The following is a 24,565-nucleotide window of genomic DNA, read 5'->3' on the forward strand; positions in this document are numbered from 1 at the left end:
AATTCCCATATCCGTATTTTTTTTTTTTTTTTCACTTTACCTTTCTTTCTTTTTTTTTCTACAAAAGTTTCTAAAGTCTAAAATGTAAATTATGAAAATTAGTGCTTATTTAATTTTAAAAAGAAGGAACTTTTGTTAAAACCATGATATTTTACAAATGTTATGAGCGAGCTTACATTCCACTAAATATAACACAGCAAATTAAATACAGACATTTCATTTGTATTACAAACGTTACAGATTATGTTTATTTTTAAATTTAGTACCGGACACAAACTCTTTGAACAAATGCTTCATAGAAAATATTTAAAGATTTTCTCTAAAATTGACGCTTTTTTTTTTCACATGCAGATTTGATAAGATATTTGGTTTATTTAATGTTTCTATTTTCGTAGAAAAACCAGATTTATTTAGTTATGCATTGGAGGAAAAAATTTCTGAAGATTGTTAAAAATGTCAATTATTTTTATTATTATTATTATTATTATTATTATTTTGGTTTGTTGAACTGTGCTAGTTTGTCCGGAGAAAAAAATTGTTTTTCTTTTGTAATGATCTGGAGACAATAGCGGATGGAGTTATTGCTATTTATTTGTTTTAGTATTCAGCCTTACGAATTTTGTAAACTAAAATAATAAAAATTAAAAAACCAACTGCTTTTTAAAAAGACAAAAGCCAACACGAAAAGTAAGAAATTCGGAGCAGCTTTACTCTCTGAACTCTTTGTTATTTTGTACTTCATAGGATATATGACCCATGTCAATAGTGACTGACAACTGTGATAACTCTGGCTTTGCATGTCGTGAAACGATGATAATATACATTCGTCTAACAAAAATACTTCACCCCCATTTATCAATTACGAGAAAATATTATCAGCACTAAACTGTCTTTCACTTGAAAAATTATCAATGTGTAATATTTTTATCCCCGGTGAATTACATTGTTATAATTTGTACTCATTTATTCTTTAGTTAACTCATTTGTCAAGTGCCCTAAAATAAATTCTAAAATTATTTAGTTTGTAGATAAAATATTGATTTTTTTACAAGTTAAAAGAGCGTCACATCGTCCTTAAAACCCTACACTTATTGGTATTTAAACATTTTAAATTTTGAGAGCAATTTTGAGTGAAATTTAAAGTTTTCATTAATAAACATTTTTTGCACATGGATTCAATAATATTATTCGTTTTATTTTGTTGGAAATCAAGTGTGTGAGGAAACAGTTTATTCCTGTAATTATTTTCACACATTTTTTCTGCTCATGTAGCTATTTGTTCTTAAAATTCATAAGTGACTCACGTTAGGATCATTCATATCGTAGATGTATCTGAAATCAGTTATTTCGTTGAATTTCTGATATCGTTAATCGTATTTAGTACGGTTAGTCAAACAAGTTTTCTCGCTATTTTGTTTATCTTGCTTCCGAGTTTTGTCAGCTTCCTATCCTGCTTGCAGATTTTTCGGAAACTCGGAAGGATGTGAGATGTGTTTATAGTTCCGAAAACTCTGGATATCCATTTTACGGTTATACTGGCTTCAAAGTGAAAGCAATAAAAATCCTATCGCTCAGGGTTACGCATGCGCACAGTGTATAGTGCAAATATGAAATAACGCGAGCATTGCGCAATCGCAGAATTAGGTTGACGGGATTTCTTTGTCGATCCCTGTTTAGTGTCAACTTTATTAGCACTACATCTGGTAAAATTGAAACTGGTATAATATATTTAATTCAAATGCTTTTTTTTTTTTTAGTTATTTAATCGTCATTTTATTTAAACTTAATATCGATGATCTGCATCAAAACATTTTTATTTCTTGAAATTAAAAAATATATATATCTTCGCAATGATCCATTTACATATTATGAAAATTCTTTAAACTTCCTTTTCGGACGGGAATTGTCCGTTGAGAGAGGTGATCGCTTTATGAGAGCTCCTCGAAAATGAGAAACATCGTTAAACGTGGCATTGAGACTTAACAAAATAAACTATTATTTAAGCAGAACACTTTATGGAAGCCAAAGTTTTCAATAGCAGGCTGTTTACCTGGCAGTAAATATCTTGTAGAAGGATGAAAAAACTGCCGGAATTACTTGAAGTCGGATTTTTGAAACCATATTTGAATCATTAACAATAACACACATTCAATTATCAATCATTTCAGTAATAATAAGCAACAGACAACATTTTTTTTTACAGGAAATGGTTGTTTTAATGGGGAATTGTTCAAAATTGATCGCTTCTGGAGGACAATTAGGGCTGATATATGAGGGGGGAAGGGATTCTCTTTCATGGAATTTTGATCGTTTCATTAGGTGATCGTTTTAGAGAGGGCTGTTAGCAGAAGATTTATTCTAGTTGAGTTAAAATGTCAGTCCTCCTAACTTCAGTCGACTGACTGAGACGGTTTTGCTGTGTAATATGTAATTAAGTGATTTTCTCGAAAATTTATCACAATGCAAACTTAACAATCGATATTCATTTCTCACTCGCCTCAAGAAATTTATTCAAAAAGGAGCATAAATGAGAGCGACATATAAATGAAATTAAACTTTATTTTAGAACAAATTGAGCTAAAACTTAATTAATATCAGAAGAAATGCAGAAATAATAGGCCTTTAACTTCGATGAATTAATATTCAGGCTAAAATCAATGGTAAGAGAAGAAAAGAAAAATAATGTAATATCTGTATATGATATACGTACTTCAGCATCTTTAAATATTTTAAAAGTTAAGATTGGATAATTTACATTTCCACATCATTCAAAATAACCTTTTCCATTCTCTTTCAAATGTTCCTGCGTCAAAGAACGCAGGGTAAAACTTCCGAGTTTTGAGTACCTTTTGTTTTCGTTGCTTACACCTGAGATGTTTAAGAAAAAAAATAATATAACTAAGCGAATATTGAAAATCAGGATTCTGGGATTAGAATCATTAACTCAAAAGTTTAAAAGAAAAATTTTAGGTATGAATTTTAATTTTGAAAAAAAAAAAAAAAATGTAAAAAGGTTGGTTTACAGGGGATGCCACATATTATGGGGTACCACAAAATAACATTAGAAAACAAGTCTGAACATTTTATAAATCAATTACAGTAAAGCATCGTTTATATGTCGTTCAAGGGACTGGAGTGAAACGACGCCGACGTATAAATGAAAAGTTATTTTTATTTTTGCAAGTTTAACCCCAGCAATGCAATTTTATTCAAGTATAACATTTTTAAGGTTCTAAAGTTTTTAAACAGGTAGCAAAATATTTTGTAGTTCTGTACTAAAAATTTATTATTTTTTTTTTTTTAGTGTCCTGTTCTTAAATTTTATGCCAATACAGTGGTCGCCGCTTATATAAATCACGTTTGATCTAAACATTTTGTTTCCATAAAGCGGCTGATTCAATAAAGCGACTGACTCAGTGAAGCTGGAACTGATTTTGTTTTTGACAATTCGATTCATTTAAGCGGTTGATTCAATTAACCATTGATTCAATTAACCGGCTTCCACTGTATAAAGTTAAAAACCTGAATCAATTTCATTATTAGCTCCTTATGAACGAAATTGCTCAATCTCTCAATTTTTAAAAATCTGTTTTTAGTACTTTTTTTTTTTTAAAATCTTTGTCGCCATGCTCTTTTTTATTTAAATTCACAATTATTAACAAATAATTTGAATAGTGAAAACGATCAAAGTATATATTAGTTTTGAGTTTTTCTAGTGGAATAACTTCGTACTGTTAAAAATAATTTAACTTATTTTAATCATATTTGATTGATTTTTTATGTTATAACTAATAATTTTATCAAATGAAATATTTTATCCATAACCCCTTTATATCCATTTCGCTTTCGGTTGCCCTATATACATTTCTTTATTTCTTTCTCTCTCTAAGAACGAAGCCGTCCATTTTTAAAATCAACGAGTTATAGAAAATTAAATTTGCAATACCGTTGCTAACTAATGCACATTTAACTTCGCCTGATATCAGTAGTAAAAAAAAATCAGAGTTCAAACAGCGAATTTTTTTATTGCATTTTTATTTCCCCTAGTATATAAAACAATTTTCCATTATAATTTCTTCATTTAAAATTATATTTGATTAAAATTTTACTGTATCATGAAATGAAAAATAACGAAACAAGAAGGAAAACTTAACATCGATTGAAAACTGCATGATTAAATGCATATTTCCCATGGGAGCAAACAAAAATAACATTCATGGGAACTACGCGTGTCTTGAATTCTTATTTTTTGAAAAAAAAAAAACGGAGTTATTTTTTTTTTTTTTTTTGTAAATAAATTTCAAATAAATTTATTCTACTGTTAACTTGATTCATTTTTAAATATGATGTAATTTTTTTACATTAATCAGATTTCAAAGATTCTCGATCATATTCTAAGGTTTTATTAAAATTTATTATTATTTAGTGCAACATATATTTTTTATGTTTTAGTGTCTTTAACTGTGAAAAACTTCAATATTAGCAGCCACAGATGTAAATTGTTGAATGATACAGAACTTTGTTAAGCATCCTACAATCAAAACTAGGTTTTTTAAGTGAATGATCTTGCTTGTGTGCTTAAAGTATTTTTTTTCTTTTCTAATTTGAGTAAAACTGTTTTCTAACTTGACATTTGATTGATAAATATTTTTCTTCAATGTCATCAAGAGTATAGGGGAGGGTGGCCCAAAGCGGGTAGGTTTTCGAAGAACAATCGAAAGTTGTAGTTTTTGAATTTTTATCACAACAATTTCGGTTTTATTTTCTAGCAGGGTTCTTGAACTTCAACACAAAAAGTGATTTTTGTATTATTTCAAACCTAACATTTATTTATTATCAATTTTTAGAAACATTTGAAAAACCTGCTTTGCCCTACCAGGAAGCCCAAAGCGGGTAACGTAACTAATTGTGCTTTGGTACATTCGCCAATCAAATATGAAGTTATAAATGATAAAAATAGTTGACTAGCTACCTGCCATTGCGTAAAAAAATGTAAAACAGTTGTACTTATCAAATTTAAAGTCAGCACATTTGTTTATAAAACATAAAGAAATAACTGATTGAATTAATAGACTAATTAATTGCCACCCTAAAAAATAAATTTTTAAAGTACTTACCCTATTGAATTAAAAAATCTTAAGTCAGTACACGAGTCAAGAAATTATAAATAAATATATGATTAAATCCAATACCCGCTTTGCCCAAAGGCACGTTTTTTATTTCAATACTTATAACCTTAAACTTAAAAAAGAAACAAATGAAATGACTATTTTAGTTTGTAGGTGGATGGTGTCAGAATAACGTAATATTATTGATAATTAAAAAAAAAAAAAAGCTGATCTTCGACTAATCACAAGTTACAAAACTTCATTTTTTTTTAGAAATGCATCATTTTTTTTTTTTAATTTTAAGCCTGGTAGTGCCATACCGCTTCACTGCTGCTTCGCTGGGACTGATAAAAACTCGACGGGGGGGGGGGGTGTCATGTAAACACGACATACGTATGCATCGCCGCTTACACACCATAAGGGGAGGTATACGAAAGCCTACCCGCTTTGGGCCACCCTCCCCTAACTATTAATCAAGTACTGAATTGTATTTAAGTTTATATAGTGTTTATATTCATTTATTTCCCAGTTTTTTAAATATCTTTCACTTTCGTAATTTTTAGGCGTAGGGAAACAAATTGAATTTCCAAAGATCATGTTATGGTGCATCACTGTTATTTTGATAGTTGTCTAAAGTTTTTTTGTTGGACATCAGTTATCTAAAGAGAAAATAGTATATTTTTTACTGCATCAAGACTTCAGGACACGGGATTTTCAAATGTTTTTTCTGTCAAGCTAAACTTAAAACTAATCAGATTTTTCTTACGTTTATGGTGGGGGGGGGGGGGTAGGATTTTAATGCAGTAACAACAAACAATTTTGAGAAATGTAGACAAGTTCTTATATTTTCGCATCCTGTATAAAACAATTATATGTTGCATCGAGGAAAACGTAAAATCGAAAACAGTTTTGACAAAATTCAAGAAAATGTCATAAGCATTAAAACGAGCTTAAAAGACTCAAAGTAGATTTTTCAAAGTAGTGAGTTAGGGCGTTGATGCAAAACTCAGATCAGGGAATTAAAAAGCAAGTGTATAGGAAGTAGTCGGCGTTTAAGGAAGTTTTACTATAGATCTATAGCTACGTTCGTTGTTATAGGTACAGATCTATAGTTTTTGAAGCGTGTTCAATTTAAGCTCTTGAGTTGTTATAAAATATACTATTTTTAATACAGCTTCTTATTTTCGACAGTAGTATTGCTCCTTACTTATTAAGTATGAAATCTTAGAGCGCATCGGTGAATGGTTGGGAAGTGGGCAAAACTTCTGAATAGTTTCATCATTAACAAAAGCTTCAAAATTATTAATAGAAGTTTCAATAGTACAAGAGATTAACTGTAGGCAGTGGCGTACATTGCACTCCCAAAACTCCTGTAGTGCGGGGGGGGGGGGGGCGCAAGAGGTATGAGGGCTCACGCTCTGAAAAAATAACACCATGTTAAAATTTAAAAATAAAAAATTCTTATCGGTGGAGGAGGGCGTACTTTTAAAATCTTGCGGGGGAGGGGAGGTGCACCGAAGTCTATATACGTTACTGACTGTAGGGATTTTTAGCCGAGGACCGACGGAGGAATTTTCGCATTGGTTGAAATGTTTTGAATGGCGTTATGTTTTAGCCTCTTCCAAAATGAAAATATGACAGTATTCCCCTTTGTTTCTAGTTCAAAACTAGGAGCCCGATACGGAGACATTGATGCTTAATTAGTTCAAAACTATCAGTCCGATACGGAGATATTGATACTTAATTAGTTCAAAACTAGGAGCCCGATACGGAGATATTGATACTTAATTAGTTCAAAACTAGGAGCCTGATACGAAAATATTGATACTTAATTAGTTCAAAACTAGGAGCCCGATACGGAGATATTGATAATTAACTCGCGTTAGTACATTAATTATATAAATAAAACTAATGTCGGAGTGTAGTCCTGAAAAACAAAATGGTGGCCCTTACAGATACTAAAGTAAGCGTTATTGAAATTAAGTGGAAGGACGCTTGAATGAAGAAATAAGTAGTGGTCTACTACACCACTGAAATTCAGGCAATTTATTATTCAAGCTTGAAAATGAAACTTAGATTGTAGCATTTGCTTTTTTGGATACTTTGCTTAGGTTTGAATAACATTGCAACAAGACAGGGGCGGAAAATAGGGGGGTCAAGAGGAGGCGGTCGCACCCCCAAATTTTTTGAGCAGAATTATAGAAAGTGGGTGAATTCAATTTATGTAAGTCGGAAATTAATGTTCATGAAAGGAAATCTCGCTGGTTCTCAGCAACTATTTGATGAAACTCGACACATTCTCAGACTAGAAAAAGTGTTTTTCGTTATTTCGATGACTTAGAAATTCGTGAAGTATTTTCAGCTTTTTCACAACATAGACAACTGATAGAGAACAATGGTTAATTTTAACTAAAGAAGACATTGCCTCATATAGACTAAATATTTCACACTTGTGTGCCCAGTGTAACGATGGTATCTCCAAGGCTCGTGAAAAGTGGTGTGGCTGCATGGTTTTCACAAAAAAATTCCTTGATATTTTACATTCACTTTTACGCTCAATTTTAAGTGTATATTTATTTAATGAGTGTTCATCGCTTTCTTCTGCTCGAAACACGTTTCAGCTGCTCAATACATTATAATGCTTTCATAGAAACTTCTTAAAAATGCAAGTGATTATTGAATAAAAAAAAGACATACCAACCAAATACCTGTTATGGGGCTCTATAATTATGCAATCGCAGAGTGACACAAAATAATCTTCAAGCGTTAAAACTATAAAAACCTTTCTCTATAACTTCAAAGCAGTGATTTGACGACTGGAAGACATATTGCAAAACGATTCTTTCAATGGTGAAAAAGCTCATGCCCTTTAGGATGTATGACTTCGTTTGAATTTTTATCCACTTTGTTCGCATCGGGAAAAGGTTTTTGAAAAATGCTTTACTCTATCAAAATCTATATCTTCAATCTACTACTCGACTATTAAAACCACAGTTCAATCTACAATTGATCTGTGCACCATACTACCACAGTTGAATCTACAATTGAAACTGAAAATAGATTTTTTACAGATTTATATTTCAATCAATCGTGAAGTTTTTCCAAAAAATTCTTCCTCCGAGTCAATTTTAAAGAGGCGCAAAAAAAAAAAAAAAAAAAAAAAAAAGACAAAAATTCACATGATGATGTGAAGTCAAACATTGGTTTTTGAATATTTTGTATGAAGTAATAGATTCAGTTTCGAATGAAATTAACACAAGGTTTAATGATAATTATTTTTCTGTATGATTGGCTGGGATTATGGTTATTTGGATTGGATTTTGAAAACGAAAAATAAAATGTTTCAACTGTGAGTAAAATTTTTAGCATGAGGCAAGAAACATTACAAGCAATATACCGACAGAATGGTTTTCACATCCATAGACTGCAGTTTCGCCCTTGTTATGGACTCATTAGTCTGGAATAGTGAATAACAGAGCTGGAGGCAGATGATATCTCATTGAAGCTGAGAGCACCGACATGACTAGATTATTCAATTATGAAAAGTTTAAGCCCCTCACAGTTTTCGAAGTAGCCTGGGCGATTTTGAAGAGCAAGAAATAAAAAGTGTTTTCATACATAACTTTGTAATACTTCAATTATATTTTAACTATTACAAACAGCTCAGCTGCTAGAGAAAGATTTTTTTTTTTATGTCTCAGGAAGTTAGAGAAATATTTTCGAAGCGCAAAGGGAAGAAAAAAACCTTTTCCATTTAGCTGAACTGGCAAAACAGCACGACATTGGGCACTGATAAATTAGTAACATGATTCCCCTGCTCTTCCAAATTCCAAAAATCAAGCATTATAACTTTTCCAAAAGGTATAAAAACTTTAGTAGCAAGATGTTTTGTATAACTTTTTAGTCAATGAATCAAAATTTTAATTGTTTCTAAACACTAATTTTATTCATATTAAACCGATTGTATGACAACTTCTTGTTAGCTAATGTGTGTTTGGTTTCGCTTTGGGGTTATACATTTAAGAAACTCGACCCCCCAAATGAAATGGTGAAATGCCGCCCCTGCAACAAGATGTAGTGGCTCCGATAAGTTTGGGCTTGACCTTGCCAATGTTTGTTTCCTTTTGAGGTAATATGGAAGGGTGATTGACGCTGAGTTGAATTGGGCTAGTTTCATAGTAGTTTTGCAAAAGTATTCCAAATGAAATCCGCGCTTGTAACACTTCCCCTTTTTACTGAACTCCCCAAAAGAGAGCCTCAACTTACCAGAGCTACACTATACTAAATTTTATTATTTTCTTCAAAATAATTTAGATATTTCATCTTATCTTTCAATTTTTAAGATGGACGGATTTTTAAAGCGAATCTTTTTGTGAACTAACTGTCTTTGAAAGAAGAAAAATTCCAGGCATCTTGTAAATTAATAAGGGCGATTTATGTTTCTGTTTGGAGGAAGTTTTTTCCGATCATTTCCTCATCGATGGCTGGAAGAAATCAAAAGAACCGATAGTCGTATTAGAGGCATTAGAAGCGGCGCGTTTAAGCCCCTTGTAATCACCTTTCCGTATCGTTGCACGAGGGGGGTAAGTTCTGGAATAGGAAAGAGATAAAAATAGTGTAGGCCACATTAGTTAAAATTCCGGTAAACACTCCCCGGAAAATCGGCGTCCAATCGGATCGAAAAGCAGCTTAATCGGCGCCAGTTTTTGGTTCGCATTATTTGTATGCTGCCGCTGTTATTAAGCATTTAAAAATGTTGCGTAAGCTGCGCTCCTAAGATCGAGGAAAAGAGGAGAAAGGCGGGACCGTTCTTTGACGGCGGCCCAGGCATCGCTAATTACATGAGCCGCACGCCTTCTAATATCATTACTGGTCGCGGCAGACACCGGGAATTAATTCCATAAACAGGGTTCCATCTTTTTGTGCGTCTCTCACTTACCGCTGTAATGTAATCTTCATTACCAGGGATTAGTTGTGTGCGTGCGCGCGGCCAGCTCTCTCCCTTTCATCCTTGGCGGCGGCACGTTTCATCTTTTCCTCCGCTCCCGCCAAACGCGCTTTCAAATTTCAAGCAGTTCGCTCTCCGGTAATCCCAGTTCGAGATCTGCGCGCTTCCGCGTCCCAGATGGGACAGGATAATGGGATGTGCGAGCGGACGGCGGCAAAAATGTTGCCTCGTCCTCTTTTGTTGCATTTCGCAGCGTTTATCCATTTTGGGGAAGGGCGCGCGTCTTCTAACGAGATGTCCTTTTCTGTTCGCGCGCAACAGGTAATCGCGTTCGCCACCTTCCCACCGCTTCACTGGATTAAGCGCTGCTCCGTTCGGGGATTACGATCAAATACCGTAATTAATATGTGTGACGATGGCTAAAAACAGCCTTTTCTGCGGCGAGCATATTGATGAGAAGCCTGTTTGTTTGTTAAATGTGGTTAACTCGGCAAGACGTTGCCAGCCCGCCAGAGAGAGTCTTACCAAATGTCTCCTTTTCCTTTGTACGAATGCGAGCGGACGAAATGTGATTAAAAGTCTTTTCCCTACCAAAAGAGATCCAGGTGATGTTAATATTTTCTAATAGAGTTACGCGTCTCATCCGCGCGGACACTTCCCAATCCTCTTTTGTCTTTCGCTCCCAATTTTTAACCTCTTTATTCGCTCGATTACATTTTTCGCTGCTTTTTGTCTTTGGCGAAAAAAGATGGACGCCGAAATTAAAATTGGTTTAGATTTTTACTTTGAAGGACCAGATTTAACAACGTGGATATCTTGAGCGGAAAAGATTTTTCTTTCTTTCGTTTTTATCTACAAGCCGAACTGCTTTTCTTTTCATTAAATACGTGCAAACTCCGCCGAGACGAAACTTTCCGGAACGGTTTGCATCTTTTTGAAACTCCATCTTTGAGGAATGCATTTGGAAATAATGCATTCAGAAAGATTCGTTTAACCTCGAAAAAATATTCTCGGTTTGGTTTCTTTAGATATGAGCCCTTAAAAGTATTACACTTTTGTGCTCCCTTGAAGCGAGCGAATGGGCTGGCTCTTCTCAGAGAAATGGGTTCTAAAGTATGGCCGCCAATATTGGACAGGGTAAGCGCATCAACAGGCTGCGGATAAAAAAGCGTTAGAAAGAGCCAAAATTCAATCCGATTCCGTTTCCTCGCTTTTTAGCACTTGGGTTTTGTACAAAAAAATGAAGAAGAATGACCTAACTCAATGTGATATAACAGAAAATTTTTAACTTCGTTAAGTGAGTAGAGCACGATCGAAAGTTTTGTTTCGGAGAAAGTCAACAAAACATTTTGAATATTTGTTTCAAAAGTTTTATATGCTTGCATTGAAACAGGCTGGATTAGTATTAAAAATATTTAAAATATACAAAATCAGAAGAAAATACTCATCTTATCTGAAAAACTTGCACTTTGTTGTCATTTTGTTGAGCGCTACATTGAAAGCTGACTTACTGTAAATATTTCTTTCTCACATACCTGAAGTAATTTGTTTTAACAAATAAAATATTTTCCGGACATGTGTATATTTTTGCCATAAATATATGATCGAATGTTACGATGGTATTTTATGATTCATTTTGCTAGATAAACTGGAGCTTCTCAGAAAATCACCTTTGCAAAGGGAACATCTCTCATAAAAATCGTTTACTTTTGGTGTAATTTTTGAAGCTGTAGGTAGACTCGATGCCAACTTTCTGTTGTTAAAAAAAATTTCCAGTCTCCCACATTCAGTGTTCAGTGGGAGAAAGTAGGATTCTTGACTGGCTCCTGTAAAAAGACGCTTGACATTGAATAAGTTCATTAATGTTTGAGTTGAGAGAGGAAAAGTTCTTAACTGGCTCCTGTAAAAAGACGCTTGACATTGAATAAGTTCATTAATGTTTGAGTTGAGAGAGGAAAAGTTCTAATATTGCACAAAGTCAAAAACCGTTCCTAGTGCTTCAATTACGATAAATTTCTGTGCGCAAGCCCCTTGAAAACACCTACTATTATCATCGAATGTGGCATAAATTGCGTTTGTGGAGCTTCAATTTCAAGAAACAGATGGTGCTCTAATTTCGTTTTTAAGACTTCAATTTCTATAAATTTCTGCGGAATGTCCTCCAAATCTTTCCTCCCCTTAACATCAGCATAGATCGTCTAAACTGCATTTTTTAAACTATGATTTCGAAAATTTTCCGGGGAGATCCTCTGAACCCCCATTTTGCTTGTGTATTCGAATTCCAAAAAATTACCGAGGGACGGCCCTGAAGCTCATCTTTTCTGAACATCACGAGAGATCGTGTAAAACTGTTTTTCGAACAACAATTTTGAACGGACCTCACGAAACCGGACCAACCCCACCGTTTCCAAAGATAATCGAACATAATTTACAATTCTGTTTTGGGACTTCAATTTCCAAAAAATTTCTGCGAGTCTCCCCGGACTCCCCCCACCCCCCAAACGTAAAAGATAATTTTCTTTGTCTGAGTTTTTAAAACTTAAATTTCAAAAAAATGCCTGGAAGTGATCCCTGACACCCCCTATTTCCGACTGAATATTATCCTTACGATTAAGTTTATCTTACTAGTGCTAAGGTGTACTAATATGACTCCCTCCTAAACCTGAAGCAAAATCTTCTCTCTCTCTCTGCATATTAAAACAGGCGTTTGAAGCAATTAAGGAACCGCCAAATCCGTACCCTCCACCCCCCCCCCCCCCAGTTTTCTGGCCCTACTACAGTACGCATAAAGCTGAGCAACATTTTTAATGTTTATATGACTTATTTTCACAGTCAGAAGAACTTAATACTCTATTTCGGGGGACAAAAAACTTTTTTACCGCTATCACTGAAAAATAAACTAATTCATGTTTTTACTGTTATTCAAAAAAAAAAAAAAAAAAATACTTAAAAAAAACAAAAAAAAACTGGTTTTTGAATTCCATCTGTCGAGCACGGGTCAGTCACAAAATATTATGCATAAAATTTTCACTACGACGCAGTTTTACCCGTTTGTGTTGGTAAAGGAATTTTGCTATAGAAGTAATGTTTTTAATTAGCACATATTTAAAAACATGCCATGAATTTCATAACAAAGGAAAATATTTCAGCCGACCCGATTTTAATTCATTTTTGCTGTTCCATAAGCGGTCGGATTTTCGGGAAACGCTAAGAGAAATCTTAATACTGAGGGGATCATTTTTGCAGAAAGCTTCAACAATAACTGAAAACATATCATAGTAAGAACCACAAGATTACACCAATCAGGCGAAGAAACTCACTTATTTTGTTTTCCAGAAGCTTAAGAATTACGTACACAACTGTTCGTGTCATTATTGTCTAAATTTGGAAACCTCTTCAACCAAAGGACCCTTCTCCACTGCAATGGAGGGGATGGGAGGGGGGAGATTCGAACGCGAAGAATGATGACGTAGATTAGGATTAGAGCTCTTGGTGCCCTGTGGTTTAGAAATGTGTATCTGGATTAATGTTAGAGCTTTCAGCGTTGTCAGATAAGGAACTTAAAGCTAGAGATTTGCTGTACTCCATCGAATTTCTGAGTGGATACTTACCATCGTATTTCAGAAGTGTCACCGTTATCTCAAAAATTTTAAAAAGTAAAATCGTTTTATGTTTCTTTTCATCAGAATCGTCTGGGAAGAAGTCTCTTTCGAAAAGAATGATCGAAATTAACGTTTCATTGCCACACTAAAAAAATTCCGAAACGTTACTGATTATTCCCGTAGTACGTTTCGGGATTTCACAGGTTTTCATCCTTTTCCTGTGAAAATCAAGTATCTTTGTCAAAAGTTTTCCTGAATTGCCTAAAGTTGCACAAACGCATATTTCCCCTTGCTGTGAAAAATAATTTAGGTACCTTTTTAATGATTAATTCAGCGTATTTAATCATTCAATACACTCAGAACGAGTTTCGACTTCAGTTCGAATACGACCCCCGTCATATAAATAACTATAATACAGTAATGCAATGTTATAATAGACTATATTGTTTTGTTGAAAAATTTTCCTCTTTCTTTTCCTGGAAACCAATTTTCCTTATTTGAGTTTTGCCCCCTAAAACGACAATAAAAGGAATTTTAAAGCATTGCATAATAACTACTGAAAAGTTTGAGCTCAAATTTCTGATGTCATTATAAAAGCTCTTCTCGGTTAATTTTTCATTCAAATATAAAACGTTTTCAAATTATATTTTTTCAAAAATTAAATTCATAATTTATAAAGAAAAAAAACGAAATTTGTATTACACTATAGTAAATGATGTTTATTTTTAGTATTGGATTGGTTTATGCTTTGCTTGTTTCTTTTTACATATATTAATCTTTACCACATAGTTAGATATTATATGCAAAAATGTCAAAAAACGTTTTAATATTATGAGACGGATTTTTTGTAATTAACTGTGGAGTCCGCAATTTAACAGCTGAAGCGAAAGTATTGTATACAAAGTTAAATGATGGTGCTGATTACAAATCTGTGATATTAACTAAATCATATAATAATGGAAGTTTTTAGATTACATTATTACTAAAAATACTGATTTATCTCATGTGTCTCTGGTTCATAGTCGTCAAATACGAAGGAGTGTTTCTCTTATTTTTTTCCTCCCATGACTGTACCTAATTATAAGCATGAAACTGTCCTCAAATGCAATCCACTTGCTCAAACCGAAGTACAGACACCAGCATTGTCATTTCGGTTTTGATACCTTTCATTGTCCAGTTTTCTCAAGTTCAGTAAAAATTTCTTTTGAACTTTCTTGGCCGTTTTGCTTGTTATTTATTTTTTCTTGTGCTTTTTTCTCTTACCTTTTCCCTCTCTTCTGTTATGTTTCTCTTCACTCCCTCATTTGTTCGTTCCTTTTAGTAGCGTTTTCTTCATTTTTTCAAAATAGCTGCTGATGCCTAAAAGTACCCTACAAAAAAAAAAAAAAAAAAAAGACTTCACAGTATTTTAAGAGAAAAAATGTTTCTATGCAAAATAAAAACCACATGTATAATAATTTAAAATGAAGAACATAGCCCGAAAACTTCAGCGAAATCAAAAATTTCAGCTATCTGAACCTGCCCAATTTGCCTGATTTACAAAAAAAATTGCAAAACATCAGGATACTATAACATTGTACAGACATTACAATATCATTGTTAACAATATTTGGCATATAATTTGAATGGAAATTTTTGAATAGTTTCGAAAGTCACATCAAAGTTACAATCAACATTAGCCCCTCTGTAGAATACCCCCAAACTAAAGACAGTTTTTTACTGTTTGCAAAAGTATTCTACCCCTATTCTTGCGGATCTCTGAGCTATTAGTTAAAATAACCTTCCTGTTCACTAACCTACACTGGCTCAACTTCCTCTGCTATTCCAGTGGTATATTTTTAGGACATTCGTTCTATGTCGAGGTTGTTAAAGGGGAGACGTTAACTTTGAAATATTTTTCTTAAATGAGGGCTGTAGTTTTGATAAAATGAACGCAAAATTATGATTAGGTTACCCAATTTCAGCAGCGAAAGAATCAGAGAGTAGATAGGAATAATTCGTGAGAGTACGCAAGTTTTACTCCGAGAAAGTTAAAGTTTTTTTTTCTTTTTTTTTCCGACTAGAAAAGCGAAATTTTGTGCGAAAATATGTGTTTATAGACTTAATTTAAAACTAATAACTTTTCTCCATTTTGTTTAAAAGGTTAACAAGAGGTGTCCTTTTCTTGACGAACTGTGACTTCTTTAAAGTAGACTTTGTAATGTTAAGGTCTTTTCTTAAATTTCCACAAAAACATAATTTTGATGTGAATTGGAACCATCATAACTAAACAATATCAGCAACGTCTACGCATTTGTGCAGTATTCAATTTTCGATCATTAAAATATAATTCAGTTTCAAATCTTTTATATATATATTTATTTTTTTTCAAATTCTGATTTCATAACTTGTGGCAGAAGTAAAATATTTATTCAACCACATTAATCATGTCGCAACTGATGGATATGTTCATAATTCCCCATTTAAAAGAAATGATAAGCTGTGCTGTACCGGGATAGTTAAAATATTACACGTAAAAAATTATTACTACATTGCGAAATAATTTTCCAACCTGATTGTGAAGCAACAGCTGAGCCCAATTTCAGGAAAACTGGTGCGTAGGATTAAATTTTGATGCTGATTAGACATTCGCGATAAAAATTGGTGTTTGTTGCGTGACATGATGCTCATTTTAATGTGAAGACCACTCATCAAGAAAATGTCACTACTGGTATTGCGTAGTATATAAAGTGAAATCCCGTTACAACGTACTTCAATACTACTAATTTTGTTCGTTGTTACGGAATATTCGTTGTAATAAAATGCCAGTTATATAATAACATTTGAAACGGAATGGAACATTTATTTCGTTGAAACGGATATTTCCTTGTATTGGTATTCGCTGTAAAGAGATTTCACTGTATTATTTCTGATAAATTGACATATTTCTATTGCTCTGTTAATAGTAGTAAAAAAGAACGTTTTTATTATTTTTTTCGGACTATGTGTCTTGCTTATTAATATTATGTATTAATAAAACCTTGCTCCCATATTTTTAACAGTTTTTCTTTTCATTTTCAGAGCGTTCTCGCGGCTTTAACCAAAGGCCGTCTCGATTGTGATATTCCTGAAGAAACGCGGAAAAAGTTTGATCAGTGGTATGTTCAACAGTTTTTCCAGCATTGCCGGCAAGTAGCGTTGCTTCAGCAGCAGCAGCAACAGCAGCAGCAGCAGCAACAACAACAGCAACAGCAACATTTGCATCATCATCATCCTCATCATCCCTCAATGGTTCCGTCTAGTGAACCTATAACTGTGTCGGGTAGTCCTCCTCATACACCTCAAGATCTAGTTGCGCGGGTGGCAATAGCTGGACCACAGTCACAAGGTCGCACCCGTATTCGAACTTCATTCGATCCTGAGCTCGAGCTTCCTAAATTGCATCGATGGTTTGCTGAAAATCAGCATCCATCACGTTTGCAGATACAGCAATATGTGAGGGAACTAAATTCGTTAGAGTCCCGAAGAGGTAGGAAACCTTTGGATGTAAACAATGTTGTGTACTGGTTCAAGAATGCGCGAGCAGCCCATAAGCGGGCTGAGCAGAAATGTTGCTCTGAGAGCAATGGCGTACGCAGTCCTTGTCCTGAAGCTGGAGGTGAAAGCCGATCCTTAGTTTCCGACTCCAACGTTGGACGACCACCTAATGAAAACGAAGGCGAACGTTTTAGTGGTGGCGAGAGTCATTCAGAGTCACAGGCAAACAGTTCTGATGACTCAGACAATGTTCATACACTTGACCTTTCTGTCCGCCGGTGTCATAGTTATGGTCTGATGGGCGAAACAGACCATAGTGAACCTCAGGTTGAACTCAGGATCAAAGAAGAGCCAAAGGACTCGAATAGTGAACATTCCATTGAATCGAGTGATAGTGGTGATGAGGAAGTCGATGTCATGGAGGATCTAAACATGATAACTGATGAACCGGAAAATAAAGAAGGGTACAGTGATGTCATGCAACAGAACGGTGGTGTACCTGGAAATGAGAATATGATGTCTCATGACGGGGATCCTGACCGTCAGGGTGGAAATTTTCCCGCCCGTGTCTTGGGCCGTTTAGAGGAACGGAGAAAACGGAATCGAACCTTTATCGATCCCGTTTCCGAGGTTCCGAGACTGGAACAATGGTTTTCCGCAAACACCCACCCCTCTCATAGCCAGATTGTTCGCTTTACACAAGAACTGAACAGTATGCAATACAGGCGGAAATTCCCAAAGCTTGAACCTAAAAACATTCAATTTTGGTTCAAGAACAGGCGGGCCAAATGCAAAAGGTTGAATTTAGCAGCCAATTTGCAAAATATTAGCTGTACAGACAAAATGATATTACCAGCCAATTAAAATGGGCTGGAATTTCATTGTTTAATCTCTGGTGCTCTCATGACGATCTAACCTCAATCATGCTTTATTCTCCCGAGGCCATGACTGTATAACCTAATCACTCGTTTTAAGTCAAAAATTGTGGTCCTCATATAAATGCCAAAATGAGATAATGAAACAAATTGACATAGGAGGAGACAAAAGATTTAATGTGCTTTTTTCTCTTGCTATAAGTACGTGATTTGAGAGCTTTCTCTTCTCCCCCCTCCCGACATCCAAGCATTCTTCTGGTTATTATTATTATTTTTTTTTACAATTGTATTATAACCTTTAAAATGTGAGTACTGTAGACTAACGTAAGTGCATAGCACTTCTGTAAGTATAAGTTGCGTTTGACTTGTTATCATATTAAGTTTTAAAATGAAAAACTAGTTTAATTAAACTTATTTCTAGCATTTAAAAATGGACGCTGAAAAGTTATGGCTTGCTGGAAGTTGTACATTACAAAACAAATTTTGATAACGTTAATATCAATTTAATATTTATTGTTTTTTACTTTAATAAATTGCTTCGAAGGTAGAAGCATATGTATTCATTTCTTCGTTTTTATCTTAATATTTATTTTAAACTAGTTTTAAAGAAAATAAATTTAACCTGTGATTTTTCTTATACTTAGAAATATTTACCTGTGATAAAGCTTTTTAGCTGCTCGTGATTTAATGATCACCTTAATTAAGTTAGACAAAAATCGACAAACATTATATCGTGACTGTTATGTTAAATCGTGTTTTATGTGATATCAACTTGTTTAAGATATAAATTACTCTTTTTAAATTTTCATTTATTTGTTATGATTAAATTTCAAACGCTCATTTATATGTTAAGAGCAGTTAGGGTATCATTTTTGAACATTAACTAAGTATTATTTAAAATATGTAATGTAGTAAAACATGTATCTGTTCAGAAAGATTTCCTGTGTACGGGTGATGTTGCGTTTTGATTTTACTAGTAATTGCTTTTATTTGTGCCACTACGAAAAAACATGCTAGTCTTAAGCTAATAACATTTTTTTTCCGATTTACTCTTAGCAAATTATTATTCTTCATGTATGAATAGAAATTTGTCTTGTATAGCTTGAGTCTTTGTTTCTTATTTAATGCTTATTTAATCACATTTAATATAAACATCGTATTTAAAAAAAATAAATAAAATACTTTCGATGATAATTGCTTTTGCAATGTTTAAAAAACTTCTTTTTTAAAACTATTGTTCGTATTGCTTTAACCGTGCACATTTAACATTGAACCAACTATTGTCATTTTCTCATAATCCAATGTCTTGGTTAACTACACTCGTAATGCTGAATTACATTACGAGTTAAACTAAAAGTTTTTTAATGCTCCTAAATGGTTCAGTTTTTTTTTTTTTTTTTTTTCATTTCCCAGGTCACCGTATATAAAAAAGACCCCACAGTTGAGATTTTAACACAACTTTCCTTAACTGTTACGAGAAAATCTATGAGTGACGGAATGACATTTTTTCTAAAAAACCATATTAAAATTGACTCTTACATTGGAGTAATGTTCATCAGAACACTCAATTTTCGTTTCCTTTCATCCCATCGCTAATAATTCAAAAATGACGAACTACTGAAAAAAATGATTAGTAAATATTTACTTTCAACCCTTTTTTTTAATGTACATTTTGAGATTTGATAGAATTTTTATGGGAAAATTTCATTCTTTCCACGAACCTAAAAATAATGTATATAAATATCAAAAACCGTGTGTATTTTACCGACTTTGAGCATGAAAAGAGAAGTATTTATGCATTTGACGAACACAGTTTCACTGTATTCACTTAAATAATGATTTTTGATCAAAAATTTTGCAGTTGGAAACTTTTGCAGTTGGCAACTTTTTTGACTTTTTTTTTAAAACATGTACCTATTTTCAGTTCAGTTGAAAATGGTTTTACTATTCATTTATCAATTCTTCAAATAGTTTCGAAAACTTAATGTTCTAAAAACAAAGAGTGTATTGCTAAATCCATGAACATGGTTGTGACAGTTTTACATATAGATTTTCACTTTATTCCTTAAAGTTTGGCTTTTAATTTCTATACATTTGACTATAAGAAACCATAATGTATCATAATAAAAAGTGTCAACTTAAAAAAAGCAAAAAAAAAAAAAGTGCCTAAAAAATAATGATTAATGCTTGCTTACCCGACAAATCATTACCGTACCTGGTGTGACCGTACAAATAATTATTTTTTAGGTACATTTTATTTTTTATTTTATTTTACTTTATTTATTTATTTATATATATATTTTTTTGAAAGTTAGTACTTTATGTTATGTTAAATAACGGTTCTTTCTATTCAACTAATGTTACAGCATGTATTTTCGCGAAACTTTAACTTTCGCGTGTACGTCGAAATCGGGAAAATTTAAGCCTTGTGAAGCAGTATATATTATGAACTTTCGGTTTTGATCCTATAAAATTCGCGAAATTTTCATCCCTGGAAATCACCGATATCTTCATTTTCGCGAAAATTACTGCTCTCAAAAACAGTACATAAAAATTTAAACATAGTTTAAATTTCCCAGAATGAAGATCAAATGCATACATAAAAATTTCTACCTCCGCGCAACTGGATTGATTAAAGTGCTACCTCATACCGATATTATATTAAACAAAAATCGCTTTCGCACACGAAGTTTTTCATTATCTGTTTCGTGTTCGACGACGTTCGGTTCGTATTATTTCTTATCCTTTCAACGGGTATGTTTATACTTGGTAGTGATGTCATTTCTTTTTGAGAAGGACCAAAAGTTCAATTTAAATGACAAGACATATGCTTATCAAAGTGCACGTTTTCGACCAGGAAACAGGCCTTCAGAAAATCTAGTCACAAAAAATTGGATCATCACTTTTTGACTATATGTTACTGGATTTAATGCACTAGTATGTAAATTATACCTAAATCAAAATTAGTTTAGTTATTACAGAATTTGAAACCGTTTTTATAAAGACTGCTGATAATTTTTCTGTGGGGTACTTTTTTCCCCGTTTGGCCTTGGGACTGACAAGCTTCCATAACAAAATTGAACAAGTTAGATAAAAAATATTAAAAACTGACGTAAGACTTTATTATATGTATTTCTTCATTTTTAACAATGCCATTGAGTATTTTTTTTTAAATTGACATTCAGTTCTTTTGGAAGAAAAATGAAGTCATAGTTTTCTTTCTCTCTTTCTTCTTTTCTAGTGTTTTTTTTTTTTATATTATGACATTGGATTAATCAACGAATTGAGATTTAGAATCTCGAGTTGCACGTGCTTTTTTTTTTTTTTTTTTTTTTTTTTTTTTGGTGTTGTGTTTTGCGTTAGAGTAAATGTAATTCGTTAAAAGGTTATTCCAATTTGTAAGTTTTTGAGAATATTTAAGATTTTTCTAGTATGTGCTGGACACATTGGAAAAGTAATGTTATATTGTAGATTAATTTAAAATATAATGGATATTTCCTGTGTGATTTCATTTTTAAATATTTCCTAAAGTAATAAATACATTTTGTTTTTAAAATTCAAAATCATCTCCTTTTAATGCAGAAGATATGCTGATGTCTAAAAATTAAGGGTCCGATATATTGCTAGGAATGTTTTTTTAATTTTATTTATTATTTTTTTAAAAGTTTAGTTAATGTTTAAAATATCATACTATCTGCTTGTAAACCAGTGCTATACTTCCGGAGAACAGATCTTATTGTATAAATGGAGTTCCGTATTATTGCTACGACTCTAATTTTAACCTCTGTTGTAATGTCTCAAGGTATTATCTCTCTTTCAGTTCTTTTAATTTTGAAATAATTTTACTACATAAAAAATAACGCAGAAATAATCTCTAAATTATTCATCTACTGACGAAAACATGATTAATTATATAGCTTCAGGTTAAATCCTATAAATAGAAATTCGAAAGTATGTGGTTCAGCTAATTTGTTAAATAAAATTATTCTTACTTACAAGTTAACCAATGTTGCTAGCAAGTTTTAACTAATAAATCTTTCTTTGCAATAAAAAGTAGCATTTTATCTCTGATCTTTAGTTTATAGACATCAGGGTAATATGTACTACATAAAAAAACTAAAATAAAAAAAAAGCAATTCTCTTACCACAATTTATTTATGCTTTGTACATCGTTTAATACTAGTTTAAATTTTTATTTATTTCGGAATTGTAGTAACCATATCCCATAAAATGTTGCAATATAAAATTTCTAAAATGTACCCTGTTTTTTGGCAGTTTATGCAATATATGTATGAAAGGTCTTATTTTTATGTTTTTTTTTTCCTGCTTCCATTTCATATATTAGTTTTGGTGTAATGAAAGCATGTATTTCTAGCTCCATAAACAAGAATATAAAGCATTTTGATGTTTCACAGATGTACTTCATAAATCAGAAAACAGAAATTTTCACTTTCATACCTTTTCATTAAATCTATAACCACAGCAACAAATCTCTTTAAAAGAAAATGCGCTTCGGAAAAAAAGATGAATGTTTTTAAATGCTTTAAAAAATAAATAAATAAAACAATCCAGAGAAATGAATACGTTTTGTACATCAAGGAAATAAATATCAGTTAAATTTGTTTAAAGTTTAAAAATATTATAATGTTTTAAAATGATTGTTATGGTCTGCTGCAACTCAACACTATTGCTTACTTAGGTATGATGCTTAGGCAAAGATGAAAATTGATTCAGTTGGTTTGCAAAATTTTACAGAATTCTCTTTCCTTAAAAATGCATTTATATTTTCAAAATATCAAACCAATTGTTTATCATTTCGGATTACGTTAAACTTAAATTCGGCAATAGTCACCATTAGATGGCTCCATAAAATGTTTTTGCACATCAAGCAAATCCTAAATTTTTTTTTCTTCCATTTCCAGTTTTTATTAATTTTCAAAAAGACTTTTGAAATATAAAAAGTAAATAATGTATGAAATGAGAAGTTCAAGAGTTTTGGACGTGGGATGAAATTGCATTATGCAATTAAGCATTTTTTTAAAAATTTTCATTTGAAATTTTATTATCTTACTATTCACTATTTTTTATTTGAAGAGATAAAACGGCTACTATACAGCATACAATGCAAAGGAAATCCAAAGTTTGAATTCCGTTTAGAAAAAAAAAGTTTTTTAGCGCCACCCAGTCCACTGCTTAAAGTTACATATTGTCAATTAGCGTTAATTCTTTGATATTTACCTTGTCAAAAAAAGTTTGCTTATTATCAAGAGAAGCATTAATGATTGCTTATTTTACTCCACACATTAAAAGTATTAAGAGAACTGCTCCCAAAACGTTAAAAATAGAAATAAGCATCATCTGTTCTTATCTTGAATTCGTGTCTCACGGATTTCTCTTCTAGAAAGAGGAAAAATTTATTTATCCTAATTTCGTTCTAAAAGCATAGTGGTTAAAATAATAAACTGAATTTGCATCAACTTTGTCTGAATCAACGTTTTGCATTGTTTAAAATAATTTTTGCAAATAGTCTAAGATTAATAAAATTAAAAGATTCCAGTCTGTTGTGCCGTGGTCCGAGTGTATCAATCCAGACGTTTCGACAGCATCTGTGGCGTCCTTCTAATTAAATCTACCAAAATTAGTTTTATTAGTCAAAACTGATCTTCAATGCTCTTTAATAATCATCACTGTTATCATACATCTCTACATTGCTTAAATGTATTAATTAAGTCTATTATTAAGTATTAATGTATTAATCTATCAGCTCCAGATATGAGTAGAATTTTCACGATATACAGCAAAACATGGAATGGTAATAAAACAAAACTTTTGATACGTCTGTGCAGTTGGTATGTTTCCGATGCAACGAAATATTTATTGATTCATATATGCATTATATATACATGCAGAAGCAATTTCCGTTAATAATAGAATTACGCGAACTTCTTTTCTTTTTAATTTGCTAAGTCCACTATTATGGTTAGTTCGTTTTTTGAAGACTTAGAAGAGAAATACGCGAATTAAACAAACAAAGCTTCGAATGTAGAGCATAGCTTTGCATATTTGCTCAATAAACTTTGTATTATTTATTGTTTGGGATGTAATAAGAAAAAGCAGATGCTGATAGATTGCTTCCTAAGTACAGCAATGCTTTAAAATACAGAAATCGATCTATATGTGTGCAAGCGAATGGATCCATACTTCTCACTCTCTTTCTCTCTTTTTGACTCAATCTTTCGTTTACGAGTTTTTTTTTTTTTTTTTTAATGTTCTTCGTTTCAATACTTATAAAGTTTCGATCAAATTTAAGAAATTTCTTTTCACAAGAGTTCTAAAAAATAAATAATTAAAAAAACTACGCGCAATAGATAGTCACTTAACTTTTAGTACTTACTGTATTCTAAAGTTCAGTTAATTAGTGTACTCTTCAGGAAAACATTTATGTTTGTTTGATGCTTTTCGCTCAACAAAACCGACATGACTAATAAAGAGAGCGGCAAAACGTTAGCAGATTTT

At 32.4% G+C, this 24,565-nt stretch overlaps 1 protein-coding gene across 1 annotated transcript in view; it reads left to right on the plus strand.

The window, feature by feature from the left end:
- The window catches only part of LOC129231586 (uncharacterized), a 270,695-nt gene extending 251,467 nt beyond the window's left edge, over window positions 1–19,228 (plus strand). Inside the window, exon 6 of the mRNA XM_054865943.1 lies at window positions 16,719–19,228. Within this exon, the coding sequence (XP_054721918.1) occupies window positions 16,719–18,038 (1,320 nt within the window). The 3' untranslated portion in view covers window positions 18,039–19,228. The remainder of the gene's footprint in view (window positions 1–16,718) is intronic.
- Window positions 19,229–24,565: the final 5,337 nt, after the last annotated feature.

The sequence above is a fragment of the Uloborus diversus genome, chromosome 10 (assembly GCF_026930045.1).
Source record: "Uloborus diversus isolate 005 chromosome 10, Udiv.v.3.1, whole genome shotgun sequence".
NCBI classification, from domain to species: Eukaryota; Metazoa; Arthropoda; class Arachnida; order Araneae; family Uloboridae; genus Uloborus; species Uloborus diversus.